The 22,385-nt window shown below is 41.9% G+C and overlaps 1 protein-coding gene across 2 annotated transcripts in view; it reads left to right on the top strand.

The window, feature by feature from the left end:
• LOC127584985 (protein GPR108-like) overlaps nt 1-22,385 on the top strand; it is a 49,660-nt gene that overhangs the window by 13,448 nt on the left and 13,827 nt on the right. The window contains exons 2-12 of one of the 2 annotated variants that reach the window (XM_052042075.1): nt 1,965-2,081; nt 3,683-3,733; nt 5,709-5,800; nt 6,711-6,871; nt 7,442-7,521; nt 9,156-9,221; nt 9,734-9,841; nt 10,920-11,053; nt 15,744-15,819; nt 19,009-19,082; nt 20,333-20,450. In XM_052042075.1, the coding sequence (XP_051898035.1) occupies nt 1,965-2,081; nt 3,683-3,733; nt 5,709-5,800; nt 6,711-6,871; nt 7,442-7,521; nt 9,156-9,221; nt 9,734-9,841; nt 10,920-11,053; nt 15,744-15,819; nt 19,009-19,082; nt 20,333-20,450 (1,077 nt within the window). Of the gene's footprint in view, nt 1-1,964; nt 2,082-3,682; nt 3,734-5,708; nt 5,801-6,710; nt 6,872-7,441; nt 7,522-9,152; nt 9,222-9,733; nt 9,842-10,919; nt 11,054-15,743; nt 15,820-19,008; nt 19,083-20,332; nt 20,451-22,385 lie in introns of both variants that reach the window. The other variant, XM_052042074.1, reaches the window with a different exon arrangement.

Raw genomic sequence — 22,385 nt, 5'->3', positions numbered from 1 at the left:
TGTTTTCTATGCCAGATGACTCTGACATTACTTACTATACCATCATTTATTGTCCATCCTAATTGCCCGTAAACTGAAGAGGCAGTTTAGATCCATTAAGTACGTTTGAATCTTCAGTCACACTTGGGTCAGACTGGGTAAGGACAGCAATATCATCTGTTGAGTAAACCATGGGTTTCCATGGAAGTCAAGTAGTTGTACAGATGTAACTGAGACTAACATTAATTTCAGATTTATTTAATTATTGTGTTTAATTTCTCCACCGGCCATGGTGGAGTTTGAAGTTGTCTCTGCATCAGTGATCCAAAGCTCTAGCTGTTAGCCCATTAACTTAACCACTTTTTAGTTTCTGTACACTGTAAAATTCTGTGGGGGGGGGGGGGGAGGGAAGAAAGAGAGATACTTGTATTTCTAGATATTTATTTATTAGCCACATGTACATCAAAACACAGTGAAATGCATCTTTTTGCGTTACTGAGAATGTGCTGGGGGGCAGCCTGCAAGTGTTGCCACGCTTCCAGCGCCAACATAGCATGCCCACAACTTCCTAACCTGTATGTCTTTGGAATGTGGGAGGAAACCAGAGCACCCGGAGGAAACCCACACAGACGCACGGGGAGAACATACAAACTCCATGCAGACAGCGGCAGGAATTGAACCTGGGTCGCTGGTGCTGTAATAGCGCTACACTAACCGCTACACTAGCATTTCTATACCTCATGACTGCTTCTCTGTATTTCTAATTGCATTCTGCAGAAACTTGGCAGCCAATTTTTGCACAGAAAGCCTCCACAAACAGAAATACAATAAATGTATTATCTGATGTTGATTATGAGCTCTATATTGCAGCATGGCCAATATTTAACCTCGCTGTTATCCTTGGAAATAGTTACATGGGATATTTTATGACCACCACCTGTGGTGGTTAACAGGACCATGGTTTAATAACTAATCCAAAATGCAGGACAACTTCAGTAATACATTCGGAGTGCCAATCTAGGTTTATGTGGTCAAGTCTCAAATGAGTCTTGAACCGACAATCTTTTGATTCAGATGCAAGAGGGCTCTTATGGAGCCACAGCAGATAATGCATCATTAAAACCAAATTGGAAGCTGATGTACTGGTGTAATGGTAATTTACTGCAGAAAAAAGAATGCTGCAGAAAAATTCAACCAATCATCCAATAGCTTAAAACCTTCTCCAATTACAAGTAATGAAGAAAGTTTTTCATTATGAGATGCTGAATAACTGTAAACTTAGAATTAAATTAGAAATGTTTAATTATTAGAATGATGGTTCACACTTTTGAGCCCCTATTCTCCTAAGCTCCTGTATTTTGAATGGTATTTGGTTCAATCCCAGGGGAGTGGCAGATACAACTCGGTGGGTAGTATGCTATGCATTAGGAAGTTGTTGGCTCAAATCCTATTCCAGATGAGTTTAAAGAATATCTGCGTTTATGTTCCTGAGTGTTGCATTGGCAGAGGTGCTGACTCTGGATGAGATGTTAAACTGCAGCGTATTGGTTCAGCTGGATGTGAAGGACCAATGCCAATGTTTAAGTAAGAAAGGTGGTTACCCAGTACTCTGGCCTATTCCTATCCCTCAACTTAAGTCACACAAAACATTTTCTGTTCATTGTGATATTGCTGTTTGAGTGGGCCTGCTATGCACTATCTCTGCTACGTTCTAAGTGAGTAAACTTGAAAAATAGTTCATTAGTTGCAAAGCACATTGGCACATCCTGAATGAGTGCTATTGAACAGAAATCTTTCAGTGAGGAGAAGGCCTTCAATACCTCAGTTGAAAATGCTGTTCACTGTCCTAGACTTGAACAGTGAGTGTTGTGAGGGCTGTTTGAGAGTGGGCATCATGTGCAAGCCCAGTGCTGTCTGTCTGCTACTGAGGCACAGCCTAATTGGATTTCTCTGTATTGATATCACTTTCACCTTTTTTGTTTTAGGATGATACAAGATCAAAAGTTCACTTGAACACCTTTGGCTTCTACACTAATGGGACCTTGTTAGTAAACCTCACAAGTCTTCAGTTAAGAACAGACATAGCCTTGGAGAAGATTTTGGTAAGTACTTTGAATGAAATGTTGCGTAACTTGGGAATGATGAAATTTCAATTTCCCCTGTTGTGCTGTGGAGAAGTAGAGATTAGTTTGATAATATTTTCTTTTCCACAAAGATTTTTTTTCTCTTGTTTCAACAGATAGCTAAAATAGATCAGCCCTATCTGCTTGGAGAAAATTAGCCCCAGTACTTTGTGTCCCAAATAACTGTTTTGTATTTGATGTGCAAGACCATGTGATCAGCTGGGCAGGGTATTTAAGCTGAGCCTGATAATGGCTGAACAGTGGCTTTGCAATTCTCCCAAATGTGTAAAGTATTGATGAAGGCCACCTGGCTCAGAGAAGACAAGAGATCAAATCCAAGATTTGAATGGGATTGGGATTTGAGCCAACAACTTCCTAATGCAGAGCATGCTACCCATCGAGTTGTATCTGCTTCTGACCCAAAACTACATGTTTGAATTTCTTTAGTCAAGTTTTATCTTTTATACTGCAGAATACCAAAACATCTCTAATCAAAGTCATGAATCATCCCTGTCTGTAGCCTTTGACAAGGTTGACCAAACTATCTCCTCCAATCTCTTCTCTTTCATCCAGCTGGTTGGGTCTGTGACTCCCTAGTTCACTAATTGGATCCACTAAATGGATCCACTAATTGTTTGCATGTGTTATGCTAAGGTATTGCACCATTAGTTTTAGCAGGGAAATGCATAAGGGATTTGAGAGAGTGGAGTTGGAGAAAGCGAAAGCTGAGTTAGTCCATGTTGGAAGGAGATGTCGGAAAAATTATATAACTGAGCAACACCAAGGTTATAGAAAAAGTGGCAAGGCTTCTATTTCCCTTGGTTCCAATTGGCCTCAATAAAACAATGAAATGTAAAATTGGCAGAGTAAAATTTTTTTTTAAAAAGTCTAAACAATATTTTATATATTCCTTGAGTTGAGAAGAATGACTTTAATAATCTATATAGATTATTATAGATTAATATTAGATTATTAATTAATAATGTATTATTATTGATCTTTGGGGGACATGACAGGGTAGATTTAGCTGCTTCCACTAGGAGTAGAAGTTGAATGGGGACATAGTTACAAGATTAGGGGGCAATTATTTAAAACTGAGTTGCATAGAAACCTCTCAGAGGGTGGTGAACCTCAGGAATTCTCTCCCATAGAGGGTGGTGAATGCTATTTCTTTGGGGGTATTTAATGAGTCAGTAGATTTTTTTTAAAGGATTAGGAAATTGAGGGCTATGGGGAACTGGCACAGAAGAAGAGGTGAGGCCTAGGACAGATCAGCCATGATCAATGGAATGATAAGGCAGGCTTGAAGTGCTGAGTGACCTCCTACTCATATTTTCTAATGTTCTCCTGTGCCACAAAGACTGTGTTGTGGTGCATGGCACAAGTATGGAATGTGGTTCCGATATGTGTCGCCACAGCACCTGGAAAATGCAAAGAGATTTTTGCACCAAGTACTTAAGAATTCCTGCTCATTTATATTATGTATTAGGAACAGTTTATTATTTAAAAAATACTTTGTTAATGTGTTTTTTTTTTCTCTCTCTCTTTCTCTCCCCCCTCCCCCATTGTATATAAATCAGATTGGGTTCAGCTTTTCAAAGACGAAGACTGATGGTGTGTCAGCATATACAGTGAGTAGTGTTGAAGAAAGAAATTGTTACTTACAGCCAATGGCATGTTCTTGAAGCATGGTCATGGGTATAATGTAGGAAATGTATAGGCCTATTTCCACAAACTCCCATAAACACTTTTGAGTTGTTCGTTGAAGAATAAATATTCCAAGGAATAAACAGCTCAATAATGGGGTGTTTAGCCCAAATGGTTTGTGCTATTTACCTTCTACAGGTTTCCTTCCATTCTATCTTAACTCAACCTTTCAGCATATCTTGATATTTCCTTTTTCCCCCATCTTTCAATCTCCTAAACTTGCCTCACCACTGACTCGTACAATGGATAAAGTGCCTTCTTGCCCTCTTTAAATGCCCAGGGATCTGTTGCAACAAATAATGAGCAGACAGGATGTTGTTTTAACATTTCTAAAAGCTGGCATTTCTACCACTCCTTGGGATGTTGGTCTAGATCCTGTGCTCAAGTATGTGCTGAGATTTGAGCACCCAGCCAGAGATGGTGGCGGAGAATAGGAAAGACTGTGTTACCCACGAGCCATAACTTGACCAAACTGCTGAAACTCATTTAATAATGCACAGCCATCCTAAAGTCACTTCTTCGACTCTGATATTCTCCCGTTCCAACATAAGAGAGAAGAGAAGATATCTTTATTAGTCACATGTACATCGAAACGCACAGTGAAATGCATCTTTGCTTAGCGTTCTGGGGGCAACCCGCAAGTGTCACCACGCTAACTTTGCCAACCTAGGATGCCCACAACTTCCTAACCCATACGTCTTTGGAATGTGGGAGGAAACTGGAGCACCCGGAGGAAACCCATGCAGACACGGGGAGAATGTACAAACTCCTTATAGACAGCGGAAATTGAACCTGGGTTACTGGCACTGTAATAGCATCACACTAACTGCTACACTACCGTGCTCCCTTCACTTACAAGACACTGTTTTCCCCTTTATTCAAGCCTGATATAAATGTGTTTTTTCTCTCTATCACTTTTCCCTGTTCACGGTGAACACTTTCCAGGTTATTGTCATTCCAGTTAGAAGCACAAAACCATTTAATCCCCTTGAGTTTGTTATAGTGGGTTAGGGAGGGAAACAGTACAGAACCAGGCCATTTGGTCCACTGAGCCTGTGCTGACTATCAGCCACCTGATTACACTAATCCTACATTAATCCCATTTATTATCTCTCCACCTGCCTACACACTAGGGGCCAATTAACCAACCAGCACGTTTTTGGGATGTGAGAGGAAACCTGCACGGTCACACGGAGAATATGCAAACTCCACATAGCACCTGAGGTCAGGATTGAACCTGGTTTTCTGGTACCATGAGGCAGCGGCTCTCCTAGCTGCACCACTGCTGCCCCAGCTGCACTGCTCTGCTGCTTTTCCATTCAATAAGATCACTTGCAATGTATGCCTGCCTTTTTTCCCCATATCCCTCAATACTTTGACTAAAAAAATTATAAACCTCTGATTTAAAAGTAACCTTTTAAGGAAATTTATGCCTCGACTAACATCATGAGTACAGTACCTACACTTAAGGATTCCAAATTTCACTACCCTCTGGCTCTGACTTTGAGAACATACCCAACCCGTGTAAATAGCTTCTCTCTATCCACTCATTCAACTTGTCCAATAACCTAACCTAAATTCTAGGGAAAACTGATCTGCTAAAAGAGCCCATCCAATAAAGGCCTGCTTTTCAGTTGCTGATGATGTGATGTGCATTCATTATGTTATTTGAAGGCCTTTAGAAACCTAGAAAACCTACAGCATAATTCAGGCCCTTCAGCCCACAAAGCTGTGCCGAACATGTCCCTACTTTAGAAATTACTAGGCTTACCCATAGCCCTCTATTTTTCTCAGTTCCATGTAGCTATCCAAAAGTCTCTTAAAAGACCCTATCGCATCCGCCTCCACCACCACTTCGTTATGTTTCCACCTCATAATGAGATTGTGTTTCTTACACAGGGGGACGACTCTGATGTATGTTCGCTGAGGAAGTACAACAATCTTATTGGTGAATCCCTCACCCTGTTTAAGTTTAATTTGAAGAACAATACGTAAGTATTTTCTGATATGGAAAATTCTATTCTCTGTGGAATGTTGGGAGGGGAATTTTTTTATAATTTGCCATTTTTGTCCTTGTAACTAAAATGAATTACTGAGTTTTAGATTTTATGGGCAAAAGATTGTTCTTGGAGCTGCCATCATCTAAACCACAACTAGCAGAGCAAAACCAAGAAACGTAAAGGCTCCTGTCTGCTTGTGCTAGATCGTTGTGGTATAGTAACCTAATTCCTATGTCGCCCAAATGTTGATTTAAATGCTGGAAATTTATCATGACCACAACTAATGTAGGTGTGGAATTCCTGGAATGTGAAATATCAGGAGACGTGGCAGATAATTTAAACCAATACTATGCATCAATCTACATGGTGGAAGACACCACATGTATTCCAAAGATAACAGATGGGCTAGCTTTAAATAGCATGGAAGAACTTGTGACAATCCTTATGTCTAGGGACAAGGTATTAGGAAAAACTAATGTGACTAAAGGCAGACAAGTCACCAGGACCCAATGGCCTGCATCCAAGGGTTTTAAACAAAGTGGTTACAGAGATGGTAGAGCTGTTAGAGGTATTTAAAGAGGAGGTAGATAAGTTTTTCTCTGCCATGTGGGAACAGCATGGTTTCTGTTGTCATTTGGGTTGAATGGCCTGCTTTTGTTTCTATTCTATTATAACTCTATATAACCAACTCCATGGGCTGGAGGATGGTTAACTGACTGTGTGAATCTAATCCAAGGATGGAAGATTCAATTCACTTTACAGCCACGTCTCTCCCTCTTTCATGGATGAAATGCATCTGGGTTCAACGTCTGTGACTGTATCTCAACATGGGTGACCAGTTAAATTTAAGGGAAAGCAAAAGGGGATATGTTGAGTTGAAAGTAAAGTTCTGCATCAACAGAGTCTCTATGAAGAAATCCAGTCAGCAAAGCAAGCTGTTGATATCAGTACTGAGTGATGGGAAGGATTTGAACCTTGGCGACACAGCAAGTGTAAAGAAAGACAGCAAACCAACGCAGGACAAAGAGCGAAAAGGAGATGAGCAGAAGATGTCAAGTTCAGGTAATGAGCTGTATTTTTCTCTCATCTCTCTAACCTTTTGTCAGAAATCGAACTGCTCAAAAGAACTCTCATTTAAAATCTTTGCTCTCATTTGAACTGTTTGCTGGTGCCTTAAGAGCAATACTGATGTACAGGGGGAATGTGGAGTTTTTTTTTACTTTGGTTCTGATTTGGAATGGAGCTCCTGTGCTCATGTTTGAATTTCAATTACATTAGTTTTTCTTGGAACCATTCAACACAATCAATGTTTTAAGAAAATCTCCAACACCAATACGATATTTGGTCGATTGAGCAACTTAACTCATTGACGTAACATGCAGTTGTAGGAGCTGGAAATAGCATTACTTCCAATGTTGGGACATCAGTGTTAAATGGATTAGGTTAAGATGCAGTAGCCTGATACCTTTGTGGATGCAGGGAAGATTTTCCTTTTGCTGGGGAGTTCAGAACCATAGGGTCACACTCAGAATAAGGGATCAGCCATTCAGAATGGTCATGAGAAGAAACTTCCTCCCAGAAGCTTTAATTTTAGTGAAGCAAATCTCTGATGTTGACATATCGTCTCATTAGGTAACACCAGAAGAAAAAGAGGAAAAGACGATAATAAGAACAAAGAACCAACAAAAGGAAAAGTGGAACCCACTAAACAGGTTAGTGTGGTTAACTTTGGTATTGGAATCGGATGGGGTCCAAATAAAAATTGATTATCACCTGGTAGAATAACTTTGTGATGGTTTAGCGTGGTACTGTAGCATGTACCAAACAAAATCAAGCAGAAAGACACAAGTTTTTATCAGGGTCCCAGACATTAGTCGGCAGAAATCAGGCTTGTAAAATCATTTCTCAAGTCTTGCTCACTGTGTGCCTGAGAAGGTGTTACTATTTCCCACTTTAATGTACAATATGGCACTGGTGCTTTATTTTAAATGAGTCAGGTGTTTATATTGGAACTTAGAATAATCTTGAAAGGCCCAGGATTTATGTTTAACGTCCAAGATTTTCTTGCTCCTTTTTGTGATTTGGATGTCAATGGTCCTTCTCTCTGACATGGTCTTAAAAAGATTCCATAAACCTGCAGCAGTCTCTATAGTGAGGACTTTGCCTCTTCTGATGCCTGCTCCTCTTGGTGTCAGTTCAAAAGGATTCCTGGCATTGCACCTTTCAATGAATAAAGATTGTCGTATGCATATATGATTATAGTCAAAGCTGAAATATCACAAAATGTTTTTAGAAATAAAAATCTCCTGCATTTTGAAGTATTCATGTAACAAAATTACTGTGGAAAATTAAATTAGAATTGTTGTGCCAGAATGCTAAGCACTAATTATGGCCTAGTGCACCATTTTAAAAGCTGAGTTTGTGTAAGAATTTCAGGATATTAACAATGAGATTAATTTGTTTTTAAGAAAAAAATTCACTTCTAGTCATTTCAGTTTGATTGACCTAGAAACAACATAATCTGCAAAGCATCATGGACAGCGACTTGTATGAAAATCTCAAAGTTGCTGTCAGTTTAGTGGATTTACAGAACGAAAGCTTGTAGTTTTGCCACCAGTACCACAAAATCCACACAAGGGAGTTGCAAGCCATGGTTTTTTAACCTTGGTAGCTGAAAGATATCCCGAGTCAAGTATATACAAAGGCTAGACTTTTAAGTTACGAGTGTGTGTGTGCATGAATGCATGCAAGGAAGGTGCTGTATTCTTCTGTCGTTTGCTCTCCCAGCTTTAGTCTTGGGCAAATTGTGGAGAGTTCAAGCTGGAGGAGAACTGGAAATACTAATTCAGCACTGATCAGGAATGCAACGTGGGAGCTGTCTAATACAAGGGTATTACATACTGCAATACTGTGATACCAGAAGAAAAGCACAGGTGGAGCTTGGTACAGCAGATGATTAATGATGTAGGGCATTGAAATACCAACTCACTTAAATTGTACTTTTCCTGTATTTATAAGCCATGGCAACAGGTAGAGCGAGTAGTAGCAACCAAAATATACACAGCATGATCCTACAAACAGCAACATGATAATAGTTGGTGATTAATGGTTAATGAGTTTTTAGTTCATCTCCGTCAAGTGAGAATTGTTAAAAGGAACTAAAAGGAATATCTTGCTACACAGCACCATGAGAAATTGTGTTCTTCAGATGAGATTTAGTGCAGGCCACCTTTTGGTGCCTTTGTAGCAACCTGTAAATGATTAAACTCATCAGCAGTTTGCCTGTTCATTGGTGCTCAGTTTTCTTCAGTGTCTGGTGTCAAGGATTTCTCTTCTTCCCCAGCAGGCAAAACCACAAACATATGAAGAAGTTTTTGAGCTGCGAAAAGAGAATAGTTCCTACAGCTTCAAGGTAAGAATCTTTTATTTTAAAGATTCATCACCTGTTTCCTTCCCCTCTCCCACCCACACACCCCTCCCACTGGTTGCCCCCGCCCCACTGTTCCCATCTGCCCTCCCCACCACCTCCACTTGATTCCAGGCTCCACTTTCCTCTCCTATCAGATTCCATCATTTTCAGCCCTTTATCACCTCCACCTCTCATCTCCCAGCCTCTGTCACTATCTCCACCCTTCCCTCCTCCATCTGCCTATCACCCCTCCTCACCTGGATCCACCTATCGCTTGCCAGCTCTTGCTCCACCCCTTCCCTCCACCTTTTTATACTGACTATCCTTAGTCCAGATGGTCTGACCTGAAACGTTGACTGTGTATTTCCCCCACAGATGCTGCCTGACCTGCTGAGTTCCTCCACCATCTTATGTGTTGATCTCTATTTTAAAATAACTTTAAAAGTACCAGCTTTTTGTTTTGAACAATAATTTAACTTTTTGTTTTAAACGTTAATTTAACTTTTTGTTTGCAGTTCTCTGTGAAGATTCCATCCCAAAGTGAGGAAGGGCTTTATACCCTCAGCTTTCACAATTGCTATGACACAGTTTCGGGGAGCAAGATGGTTTCATTCGACATGACTGTAAGTACATTGGGGGAGGGGGTGGGATAGAAAGCTTTTACTCCTCCTAAAAACAAAACTTCAAAGCATGTAGTTTTCCAAAGTGTTTGATCAGAGCCAAGGCAGACAGAGCTAACACAAACCATGATCGAATAGAATGCAGAATTGGCTCGAGGGGTTGAGTGGCCTCTGTGTTTCTACAGCAACAAGTCTATGTCCCTTCCCCTATCATGCCCAAGATTCCTGGCCTCCACAGGGATGTTTTTCTCCACACTTGGTGCTTTTTATTTTTTATTTTGTATAAATGGAAACTGTTTAATTAGAATATAATGGGTTTGTGCATGCCCTACCTCTGTAGTAACCACTGCTTTTCCTAATTTAATTTTTATTGGATTACTTGTCATAAATTGACATTAATAATTCTAAAAATTTTAACAAGTTATTAGATTTTTTAAGTTTGGATCTTGACCAACAATTGACTCCACAATTCCCAGTAGCCAATAACAACAGTTTAAATTTGTATAGCATCTTTAATGAAACATCCTAAGGTGTTAATGCTAGCTAGTTTTAATTACCCATCTCCTTTAACCAGTGAAGGTTGTGATGAACAGCCTTCCTTGTTGAAGATGTTCCCACAGTGGTGTTAGTCGGGAATTCCATGATTCAGATCCAGCGGCAATAAAGGAATAGTATTTCCAATTCAGGCTAGTATCCAGCTTGGATTATAATGTTCCCATGTGCCCACTGCCATTGTCCTTTGAGGTGGTAGAAATCAGGTGTTTGTAAGGTGCTGTTGGAGAATGCTTAGCAGGTTTCTGTGGTTGTTCTTGTAGGTGGTGCACTATTCATGGAGGGAGTGATAGTTTAAATGAAATTCAGTGGGAGGAAATGGTCTTTTTTTTTTGAGCACAGACACCGGCACTGGCCAGTTTGGTTTGTGACCCACTTCTGAGTATGTAAACTCGATGTAACTTTATTAGAGATTAAAACTAGTATGTTCTGGTTGGCCTAACACTGAGCACACATTTGGATTATAGTTGCTATTGCAAATGTACACAAATGTTATGACAACTCTTGTATGTTAAACCTTGCTTCTTAGGTTGAGATCACGGCAAGAAATCTTCAGAACTATCTTTCTGCTGGAGAAATCCCATTACCACTGCTGTACTTGGTTATGGCTGGGTTTTTCTTTACTGCAGCCTTGTTCTGGGTTTACCTACTTCTAAAGCACAGGTAAAGCTGCTTTGCTGCCCAGTGTTTAAACTATGTGTGTATTGAAAATGTTGTATTGAAGTATGTCTCTTCATTGAGATGTTGGCCTCCCTAACGAGATCAGCATTTATTAGCCAACCTTACTGACCTGCTTGCTGTGCTGCTTCAGTGGGAAATAGCTGCATTGTTGTGGGTTGATAGTTCTGCATAAGCCAAATTAGACAAGGAGAGGAGACTTGCTTCCTGACAGGGGTATTATGAACATAGAACATTACAGCACAGTACAGGCCCTTCGGCCCACAATGTTGTGCCGACATTTTATCCTGCTCTAAGATCTATCTAACCCTTCCTTCCCACGTAGCCCTCCATTTTTCTATCATTCATGTGTCTATCTAAGAGTCTCTTAAATGTCCCTAATGTATCTGCCCCCACAACCTCTGCTGGCAGTGTGTTCCATGAACCCACCATTCCCTTTGTAACAAAAAAAACACTTTGCCTCTGACATCCCCCTTATACCTTCCTCCAATCACCTTAAAATTATGTCCCCTCGTGTTAGCCATTGTTGCACTGGGAAAAAGTCTCTGACTGTCCACTTGATCTATGCCTCTTATCTTATACACCTCTATCAAGTCACCTCTCATCCTCCTCCTCTCTGAAGAGAAAAACCCTAGCTCACTCATCCTATCCTCATAAGACATGCTCTCCAATCCAGGCAACATCCTGGTAAATCTCCTCTGCACCCTCCCTAAAGCTTCCACATCCTTCCTATAATGAGGCAACCAGAACTGAACACAATACTCCAAGTGTGGTCTGACCAGAGTCCTATAGAGCTGCAACATCACCTTGCGGCTCTTGAATTCAATATCCTGACTAATGAAGGCCAACGCACCATACACCTTCTTAACAATCCTATTGACCTGCGTGGCAACCTTGAGGGATCTATGGCCGTGGACCCCAAGATCCCTCTGTTCCTTCACACTGCTAAGAGTCCTGCCATTAACCTTGTATGCTGCCTTCAAATTCAATCTTCCAAAGTGTATCACTTCACACTTTTCTGGGTTGAACTCCATCTGCCATTTCTCAGCCCAGCTCTGCATCCTATCAATGTCCTGTTGTAATCTACAGCAACCTGCTACACTATCCACAACGCCACCGACCTTCGTGTCATCAGCAAACTTACTAACCCACCATTCCGCATCTTCATCCAAGTCATTTATAAAAATCACAAAGAGCAATGGTCCCAGAACAGATCCCTGCGGAACACCATTGGTCACTGACCTCCAGGCAGAATACGCTCCATTGACCACCACCCTCTGTCTTCTATGAGTGAGCCAATTCTGAATCCACACAGCCAAGTTTCCCTGGATCCTGTGCCTCCTGACTTTCTGAATGAGCCTTTCATGAGGAACCTTATCAAACGCCTTACTAAAATACATGTACACCGCATCCACTGCTCTACCTTCATCAATGTGCTTTGTCACATTCTCAAAGAATTCAATCAGGCTCATGAGGCACGACCTGTCCCTCACAAAGCCATGCTGACTGTCCCTAATCAGCCTATGCTTCTGTAAATGCCTATAAATCCTGTCTCTAAGAATCTTCTCCAGTAATCTGCCCACCACTGAAGTAAGACTCACTGGTCCAAGGTTATCCCTACTCTCTTTCTTAAACAAAGATAAACATTTGCCACCCTCCAATCATCTGGCACTACTCCTGTGACCAGTGAGGATGTAAAGATCATCACCAAAGGTGCAGCAATCTCTTCCCGTAATAACCTTGGATTTATCCCTCTGGCCCCAGTGACTTGTCTGTCCTAATGTTTTTCAAAAGTTCCAGCACATCCTCTTTCTTCAGGTCGATGTGCCCTGGCGTATCAGCCTATTGTACGCCATCCTCACAAACGTCATCTCTCTCTGGTGAATACTGAAGCAAAGTATTCATTCAGGACCTCCCCTACCTCTTCTGACTCCAGGCACGTTTCCTCTTTTATCCCTGATCGGTCCTACCCTCACTCTCGTCATCCTCCTATTCTTCACATATATGTAGAACGCCTTGGGGTTTTCCTTAATCCTACTTGCCAAGGCCTTCTCATGCCCCCTTCTAGCTCTCTTAAGCTCCCTCCTGGCTACCTTCTAACTCCCCAGAGCCCTGTCTGATCCATGCTTTCTAAACCTTAGGTGAGCTTCTTTCTTCCTCTTAACAAGATATTCTGTCTCTTGTCAATCATGGTTCCTTCACTCTACCATCCTTGCCCTGCCTTAATGGGACAAACCTATCCAGAACCCCATGCAAGTATTCCTTAAACAACCTCCACATTTCCGCTGTGCACGTCCCCAAGAACATCTCCAAAATGGTCTCCCACCGAGAGATCTGAAACCTGATCAGGCTCATTGTCCAGTATGGCCTCTCCTCTAGTCGGCCTGTCCACATACTGTGTCAGGAATCTTTCCTGTACACACCGAACACACTCCGTCCCATCTATCCCCTTTACAATAAGGAGGTGCCAATCAATATTAGGGAAGTTGAAATCACCCATGACAACAACAACTGTTATTTTTGCATCTCTACAAAATCTGCCTCCTGATCTGCTCCTCAGCGTCTCTGTGCTGCTATTGGGGGCTCTATAGAATACTCCCAATAGAGTGATCGCTCCCTTTCTGTTTCTGACTTCCACCCACACTGACTCAGTAGATGATCCCTCCAGGACATCCTCCCTTTCTGCAGCTGTCCCTGATCAGCAAAGTCACTCCCCCACCACTTTTACCTCCTTCCCTGTCCCTTTTGAAACATCTAAACCCTGGAATATCCAGCAGCCGTTCCTGTCCTTGGGACAGTCAAGTCTCTGTAATGGCCACCACGTCATTGTTCCACGTTCTTATCCATGCTCTAAGTTCATCTCCCTTGTTCCTGATGATGCTGCTTGCATTAAAGTAGATACACTTCAGCCCATCCAGCTGACTGCAATTTTGCCCTTTTCAAATGCCTATCCTTCCTCTCAGTTTTTCTACACTCTGCATCTACTTGTACACTAAATGTACCAACCTCTGACCTATCACTCTGGTTCCCATCCCCCTGCCAAACTAGTTTAAACCCTCCCCGACAGTTCCAACAAACCTGCCCACAAGAATATTGGTCCCCCTCCAGTTCAGGTGTAACCTGTCCCTTTTGTACAGGTCGTACCTTCCCCAGAAGAGATCCCAATGATCCACAAATCTGAAATCCTGTCCCCTGCACCAATTTCTCAGCCACACATTCATCTGCCAAATCAACCTATTCTTACCCTCACTGGCACGTGGCATAGGCAGCAATCCAGAGATTACTACCCTTGAGGTCCTACTTTTCAGCTTCCTACTTAGCTCCCTAAATTCCCTCTTCAGGACCTCCATCTCTTTTCCTACCTATGTCATTTGTACCAATTTGTACCACGACCTCTGGCTGTTCACCCTCCCCCTTCAGAATGCTGTGGACCTGATCCAAGACCTTACCCTGTCACCAGGGAGGCAACATACCATCTGGGAGTCTCTTTCATGTCCACAGAACCTCCTGTCTGTCCCCCTTACTATGGAATCTCCTATCACTACCACTCCCCTCTTCTCCTTCCTTCCCTTCTGCACCACACGACCAGGCTCAGAGCCAGAGACCTGATCACTGCTGCTTTCCCCTTCTGTTCCCCCACCCCCAACAGTATCCAAAGCGGTGCACCTGTTATTGAGGGGAACGACCACAGGGGTACTCTGCACTACCTGCCTATTCTCCGTCCTTCTCCCAACAGTCACCCAGCTACCTGCCTCCTGCAACTAGATGTATTTTGCTGCAATCCTTTACTTTTTGGGCAGCTGATACTGATACCAGCTTTTCAAATTCCAAATTTATTTTGGGAGCTGAGTTTTAATTCCTTAGCTGCTGAGGTGAAATTTTAATTTGTGTCAGAGGGTAATTAGACAAGGTATTAACAAATTCAGTTACATGGCTACTGCATAACCCTTCAGTTCCCTTATGGAATCATTTAATAAACTTGTCCTACAAGATGCAAATCAGGTAATTGCAGAGATGCTGAATAAAAGTCCATTTGCAGCATATTTGCCTTAATGGTGAGCTGAATGGCATCAAAGTGGCCCTTGTATCTCTTGTTACGATGGTAGAACCATTGTAAAGAAATCAGTTAGCTTGGAGGTGATTTATGATTCAAATCCAAATAAAATCTTTTTATTTGATAACTAAAGAGTATTTAATAATTTCTTTGTGTTATCTTTAAAACGTTTTCCTTTTTATCTTGTTTCCACTTTACCAATATTTAATGATGTCAGAACTGAACAAGGGTGAGGATTACAGGTTGTGGTTTAATCAGTGCTCCATTCTTATTGAAATGTTGAATATTAAAGTTGAGGTTTAGATAATGTTGAGTCATAAATTAACAGGGCTGGGAGGGAGGGAATTGTGTGACGATAAAAGAACCTCGAAAAATAATCATCCCAGATATCCACGTAATTGTTGCTTGTTTACCAGTTTCTGCAAGAACAGGGACTTAAAGGAAAGGAGGAATATTTGCTGTGTTGCTCTTCAGAATAAACCTTTAATCTTAACTAAAAGTAATGGACTATATGTGTGTACTCTGATCCTGCTGTGCATATCTAAATTCATTGTCATTGACTGTTGCATAAATTTGAGTCTTTGTTATAAAACTGATGCACCATAATAATGTGTCCTTTAGGTACAGTGTATTTAAAATCCACTGGCTGATGGCAGCCCTGGCATTCACCAAGTCCATCTCCATTCTGTTCCATGCTGTAAGTACAAGGCTATCATTAGTACTTTAATTAGCTTTCTCATTGGCCCAAATTTGTAAGCTGGTTTGCCAGAAGTGGTACAGGAACAAGCCAGCCCCCAGGTCTCAGAAGCTCAGTCAGATTAGCTGGATTAGGCTGTAGCAGTTGTCCTTCACAGGATAAACTGGGGAAGAACATAAATGAAGGACATTGCCTTTCCTCTCCAAATCAGTCCACTCGCCCATGCTGGAAGTATTGGTCATGTTGGCTGAGGTATGTAGTTGGAGGGGGAGTCCATGACACTCAGTTTATTCCTTTTTATGGAAAGAAATTTGCTCCCTGCGTTATCAGTCACGTAGCAGGGAAATGGCCTCCAAGACCCAATCGGTCCATACCGACCAAGATGCCCATATCCTTAGGACCCTTTCCTATTCACATACCTGTCCAAGTACCTTTTTAAATGTTGTTAATGTACCTGTCTCAACCGCTTCCTCTGGCAGCTCATTCCAAATACAGACCATCCTTTGGGTGGAAAAAGTTGCCCTTCAGCTTCTGATTAAATCTTTCACCTCTCACCTTAAATCTCTGCCCTCTACTTCTTGATTCCCCAACCCTGGGGAAAAAGGCTGTGTGCATTCACCCTATCTATGCTCCTCATGATTTTATGCACCTCAAGGTCACCCCTCATTCTCCTACGGTCCAATGAATAAAGTCCTAACCTGCTCAACCTCTCTGTAACTCAGTCCCTGAAGTCCTATCAGCATCCTCAAATCTTTTCTGCACTATTTTCAGCTTAATAGCATCTTTCCTATAGCAGGATCAAAACAGAACACATTATTCCAAATGCAGCCTCACCATGTCTTGTGAAACTGCAACATAACTTCTATACTCAATGCCCTGATTGATGAAGGCCAGCGTGCCAAAAGCCGCCTTCACCACCAATGCTTGCACAATGTTCAATTCCTCAGCAGATGATGCAGCAAGACCTGAACAGTATTTAGGCAATGAGATAATTAGTGCCCAAAAAAAACATTCACACTACAAAGGTGCCAGCCAATGACCATCCCCCAACAAGAAAGAAATCTAACTACTTACCCATGGCAATAGTAATGGTATTGAATGACAGTTTCCTCCACCATCAATATCCTCGGGTGGAGGAGGGGGTTCACCTTTGATTGGAAGCTCATCCGAACCAGCCACACAAATACTGTGACTCCTATAGGTCAGAGGCTTGGTACCCTGCAGTGAGTGACTTGCTGCCTGGTGCCTCGAGCCCTTTCTACCACCTACAACCCAGGAGCGCAATGGAATACTCTGTACTTGCCTGGATGAATGCAGCAGCAACATCTCTCTCAAGAAGCTCAACACCATCCAGAACAGGGAGCTTGCTTGATTGACACCTCATCAATCGCCGTAAAGATTCCTTTCTTCACTAGCTTTGCACTGGTTGCAGTGTGTACCGTTTACATAATGTGCTGCAGTTACTCGCCCATGGCTCTCTGACAGTAGCTCCCAAACCTGCAACCTCTATCGCCAGGAAGAACGAAGACAGCAGGCACCATCACCACTGGGTTCCCCTCAAGTCACACACCACCCTGACTTGGAAACCTATCTCTAGACCTTCATTGCCCAGAACACTGTGGACATACGTTAAGCTCCAGTAATCCACTCGTTGGAAAATATCAGTGGTTTGGCATTTGGCTCACTAAATCGTACATTAAATCCTCATTATCCACACATCCATGTACTCATGAGATTGGGTGTGCAATTGGAAGCAGGTTCCGGAGTACTTGCATACTTTGGCTTCTTTTCCTGCTCCCTTTAAACTCACTGGGTTCACCGGGAAATGTATAATACAAATGTGTAACGTGTAAAATTAAAAGTATGTTGGGGTAATACAAGTAACATCCGTTTGTCTAGAAAATCTGCCAGTCCAGTTCCTCCAACATCCCAACAGTGGCGGAATTTTGGAGTTTTACTGGTGACTTCACCAGCAGGACAGCAGTGACTTTAAGCAGGCTGCTCACCACCACTTCGAGGGTAATTGTACATTGGCAATAAATGCTGACTTTGCTGGTGTCCTAAAAATGTCTATATATAAAAAAATATATAGCTCAAAGTCGAGTTTGTTGTCATATGCACAGGTACATGTCTGCACAAGTGCAATGAAAAACATCACAGGCACATAGCATAATATAAGCAGCATCCACAAGCTTAGGATAAAAGCAGGCAAGTGACAGTAATACAGTCTCTGTCAAACTGACCCCTAATTACTTGAAACTTGTATGTATCAAGATGAGTATCTGTTGACAATGATGCCATCCCATGTTGGAGGGGACAGGGTGTGTGCCTAGCCTCACTGCAGTCTATTTTATAGCAAGCAAAGATCGTAAAACATAGTGAGGGAAAGAGATGGAAGCTACTGCTAATTCTCCAAATAAAAGCAGGGTAATTTCTCAAGAAAATGCAGTGATGGTTCCAGACAAATTACAAGCATGAAATTGATCTGTCATTTACAACAGTCTAGTCACCAGGCTTGACTGATGGGAATATCCCAGTCATTTCCTCTATTTATAGCTTTAACAGATGTCTGGATTAGAGGTTCATAAAGCCCCAAGTGTTGACGGATTTGTCTTTAAATAGATTGATTTATTTGTATAACTTGATCCCAACCCTCTGTCCTACAACACATGAATGAATTAAGAGGTAAAACAAGAGTATCCTTTCTGCAGTGTGACCCAGCTGAGCTCCAAGACTGAAGATGAAGTAATATTTACTTCAGAGCCATACATCCCAGAAATGGGAGCTTTGGCCACCTGACTCTGCACCAGCCTTCAAGTGCCCATTCAAACTAACCCCATTTTTCCCCCTACATTCCTGTCAACTCTTTTCCCACTCCCACCCCCAACTCCATCACTCACCTACACACTAGAGACAATTTACAGTGGCCAACTAACCTACCAATCCCTATGTCTTTGGGATGTGGGAGGTAAACAGAGCCGCTGGGGAAACCCATGCAGTTATAGGGAGAGCGTGCAAACTCCATGCATACAGCTCCGGAGATCAGGATTGAACACAGATCACTGGAGCCGTGAGGCAGCAGCTCACCTCGCTGCACCACTGTGCCCACCTCCTCCCCCCCCCCCCCCCCCCATCATCTGAAATTCCACAAGATGTTTGCAGTTTTAATAATAATGTGTTTATTTCCAGATAAACTTCTATTTCATTGCTGTCAAAGGATCAGCAATTGAAGGCTGGGCTGTGATGTACTACATTACCCATCTGTAAGTATTTGTTTGGCCCAGATCTTTGATTGACCAGTGAAAGCTGAAGTTCCATCAGCATTATAATGCCCATCTGAGAGCTTGAATCCAGCCTAGGGCAGAGATTGAACCAGACACTTTGACTTGTCAAATGCTGGATAACATCACTGGACCACCAGAAAAAATCATTCCCAGTTCCACTCTATACTGAAGACACTCTCACCAGAAGTGATCTTGGTACTTAGTTGACTATTGGTTTAATTTCTGTGCTAGAAAGGATTCGAGGCTTGGGTGGGTGTCTCAAGGATGCTAATTAAGTCTTAAATGGTTATCCCTCCACGTTAAAGGAAAGTTGTTCAGGATTCCTGGTTTTGGTAAGTATTTGATATATGAATGTTGGGTTTGGCTTTGCAATGATTTTCCCTATTGTTCACATTGGCCTCCAGAACATAATATTGAAACTTGGATAAAGGGTGGACACTAAAAATACTTCCATACTTTCTATGTATCAGAAGCCAATGTACATGTGTGGAAATTCCTTTCATTTTAAGCTTGGAAAGTTGATCTGGCTTTATAGGCATTGATCTAAAGTTCTCAATATTATACCAAGTTTGAGACTAGTACAAGAGTTTTCAAGTGCACCTGAGGATTTTTGCTTTCTACTATTGCCTCCTGTGGAACAGTGAGAACTGCAAGGTCACGTCTTTAATGTTTTGTTGGAAATTGGATGGTACTTTAGCCTTGACACTTGTGGATAACGCTCTCACCTAGTTCAGAAGGTGTGGGTTCAAGTACCATTCCAAAAACTTCACAAATTCTGGACTAACTCAAGTGCAGCAGTGGAGGCATTTGGTATTATCAGAGATGCTGTGTTTCAGTTGTGACATTAAACCAATGCGCTCTCTGCTCTCCCAGGTGGGCTGTTTGGAAGGAGATTAGCACGGTTCTCATTGGTGTTCTGGCTAATACTTTACCCTCAATCATCATCCAAAAACACATGATCTAGTTGTTAAGTGATTGGTGTTTATGGGAGCTTGTCATAAACAAAATAGCTAACTTCTTTCATATAACTGTGATAATACTCTAAATGTATTTTATTTGCTGTAAAGTACTTTGAGATATCTTGGATCTTGAATGGTGTAGTAAAAATACAATATTTTTCTTAATGGACCTCTTGGGTTCCTGAGTTTAAAACCAATGTGTAAATTTGTTCATTGTTTATTCAATTTGATTGTAACAATTTAGCCTGCACATTCTATCTTGTTCCATAGGTTGAAAGGTGCCTTACTATTCATTACTTTGGCCCTGATTGGCACAGGCTGGGCATTTGTGAAGTACATTCTGTCAGACAAAGACAAAAAGATATTCATGATTGTGATACCCCTCCAGGTAACGAAAGAGTTGAAATTGGAGTTTTTTTATTTGTGTGTACTTGTGAAGACTGCACTGAGTTTTAATAATACATGTTGATAAAATTAAATCATGACATAACTTCGGTTAGAGTTACTAAATGCCACGGGGGAAATTAGTTTCCATCCCTTTATAGTGGCAGTGATGCAGCTAATAGAGCCGCCAGAGACTCAGGTTCAATCTTGACGTCGGGTGTGGTCTGTGTGAAGTTTGCATGTTCTCCCGGTTGTCACTTGGGTTTCTTCCACGTGGCCTGGTTCCCCCCACATCCCAAAGGTGTTGGTAGTTTAATGGCCACTGTGTGTAGCTGACTGGTAGAATCTGGGGTAGAATGTAGGGAGAATAATGAATAAAAATAGGTTTGATGTAGGATTAGTGTAAAATAGGTGGTTGATGGTTGGCGCAGAATTGATGGGCTGAAGGGCCTGTTTCCATTGCTGTATCTCTCTATGCTGTATTTCATAAGACCATAAGGTATAGGAGCAGAATTAGGCCATTTGGCCCATCGAGCCTGCTCCACCATTCACTCATGGCGGAGAGGTAATGTTGCAGCTATATAGGACCCTGGTCAGACCCCACTTGGAGTACTGCACTCAATTCTGGTCACCTCACTACAGGAAGGATGTGGTAGCCATAGAAAGGTTGCAGAGGAGATTTACAAGGATGTTGCCTGGATTGGGGAGCATGCCTTATGAAAACAGTTTGAGTGAACTCAGACTTTTCTCCTTGGTGCGACAGAGGATGAGGGGGGACCTGATACAGATGTATGAGATGATGAGAGGCATTGATCGTGTGGATAGTCAGAGGCTTCTTCCCAGGGCTAAAATGGTTGCCACAAGTGGACATATGTTTAAGGTGCTAGGGAGTAGGTACAGAGGAGATGTCAGGGGTAAGTTTTTTTTTTACTCAGAGACCACATCCCACCAACCCCCCCCCCCCCCCCCGGAGTTATCGACATTTACTTACCCCATTGCTTAATTTTTCCATCAACCAGGGCACCAAAGCACCCAAATTCCTGTCCTTTCTGTCTCCACAAACTCAAAATCTGGGAATCAAATTCAGCCCCTGCTGCTCAGTGACTCTGCACAGCACCAAGTGTTCCAGTAAGCACCACACCAATTTTCAATGTAAACTGTGTAACCCAATGATGATCTGTAAAGATTGAACCAGTTACAAATTAATTAAACTAGTTTTAAGGAAATAATCCACATATATACCCATAATTAAAAGTAATGTTTTGAAGTCCTTGAGGTTTATTGTTTAAATATATTGTGAACATGTTTTTCTCTTCAAGTGGAGGGGACCTCAGTCAGTTCTGTTAACTGAGCCCTAGCTCAGGAGTTTAATAGTGTAGGATATACATCATAAATGGTAAGGCCTTGGGATGTGTTGAGGACCTGTGGCAGCACAGGTAGATCGGGTGATGAAGAGGGTATATTCCCTCATTTGCTCGGGCATGGAATATCACAGCAGAGGGGTCTTGGTACAACTTTTTAAAATGTTGGTTAGGCCATTGCTGGGATACTGTGTGCCATTCCAGATGCTGCACGATAAGAAGGATGTGACTGCGCTGGAGAGAGTGTAGATGAGATTCTCTAGGAGTTGCCCAGGATAAAAATGTTTCGGTGATAAGGTGAGAGTAGATAAGCTGATTTGTTTTCCTTGGAGCAGAAGAGGCTGAGGGAGTATCTGATAGAGGTGTGCACAATTATGAGAGACGTAGGGTAGATAGTTTTAAAAAAAACTCACCATGGCAGAGGTGTCTAAGACAGAGGGCATAGGGTAAAAAGTTTAGAGGGGATCTGAGGAAGAATTTTTTCACCCAGAGTGTGGCTGATATCTGGAATGCACTACTTATAAAATTTAAGAAGCATTTGAATCACCAAGGTGTAGTAGGCCACTGACGAAGTGCTG

This window comes from Pristis pectinata, chromosome 31, assembly GCF_009764475.1.
Source record: "Pristis pectinata isolate sPriPec2 chromosome 31, sPriPec2.1.pri, whole genome shotgun sequence".
Lineage (NCBI taxonomy): Eukaryota > Metazoa > Chordata > Chondrichthyes > Rhinopristiformes > Pristidae > Pristis > Pristis pectinata.
Note: the sequence above shows the minus strand (reverse complement) of the source record. Positions and strands in the feature narration are given on the sequence as shown.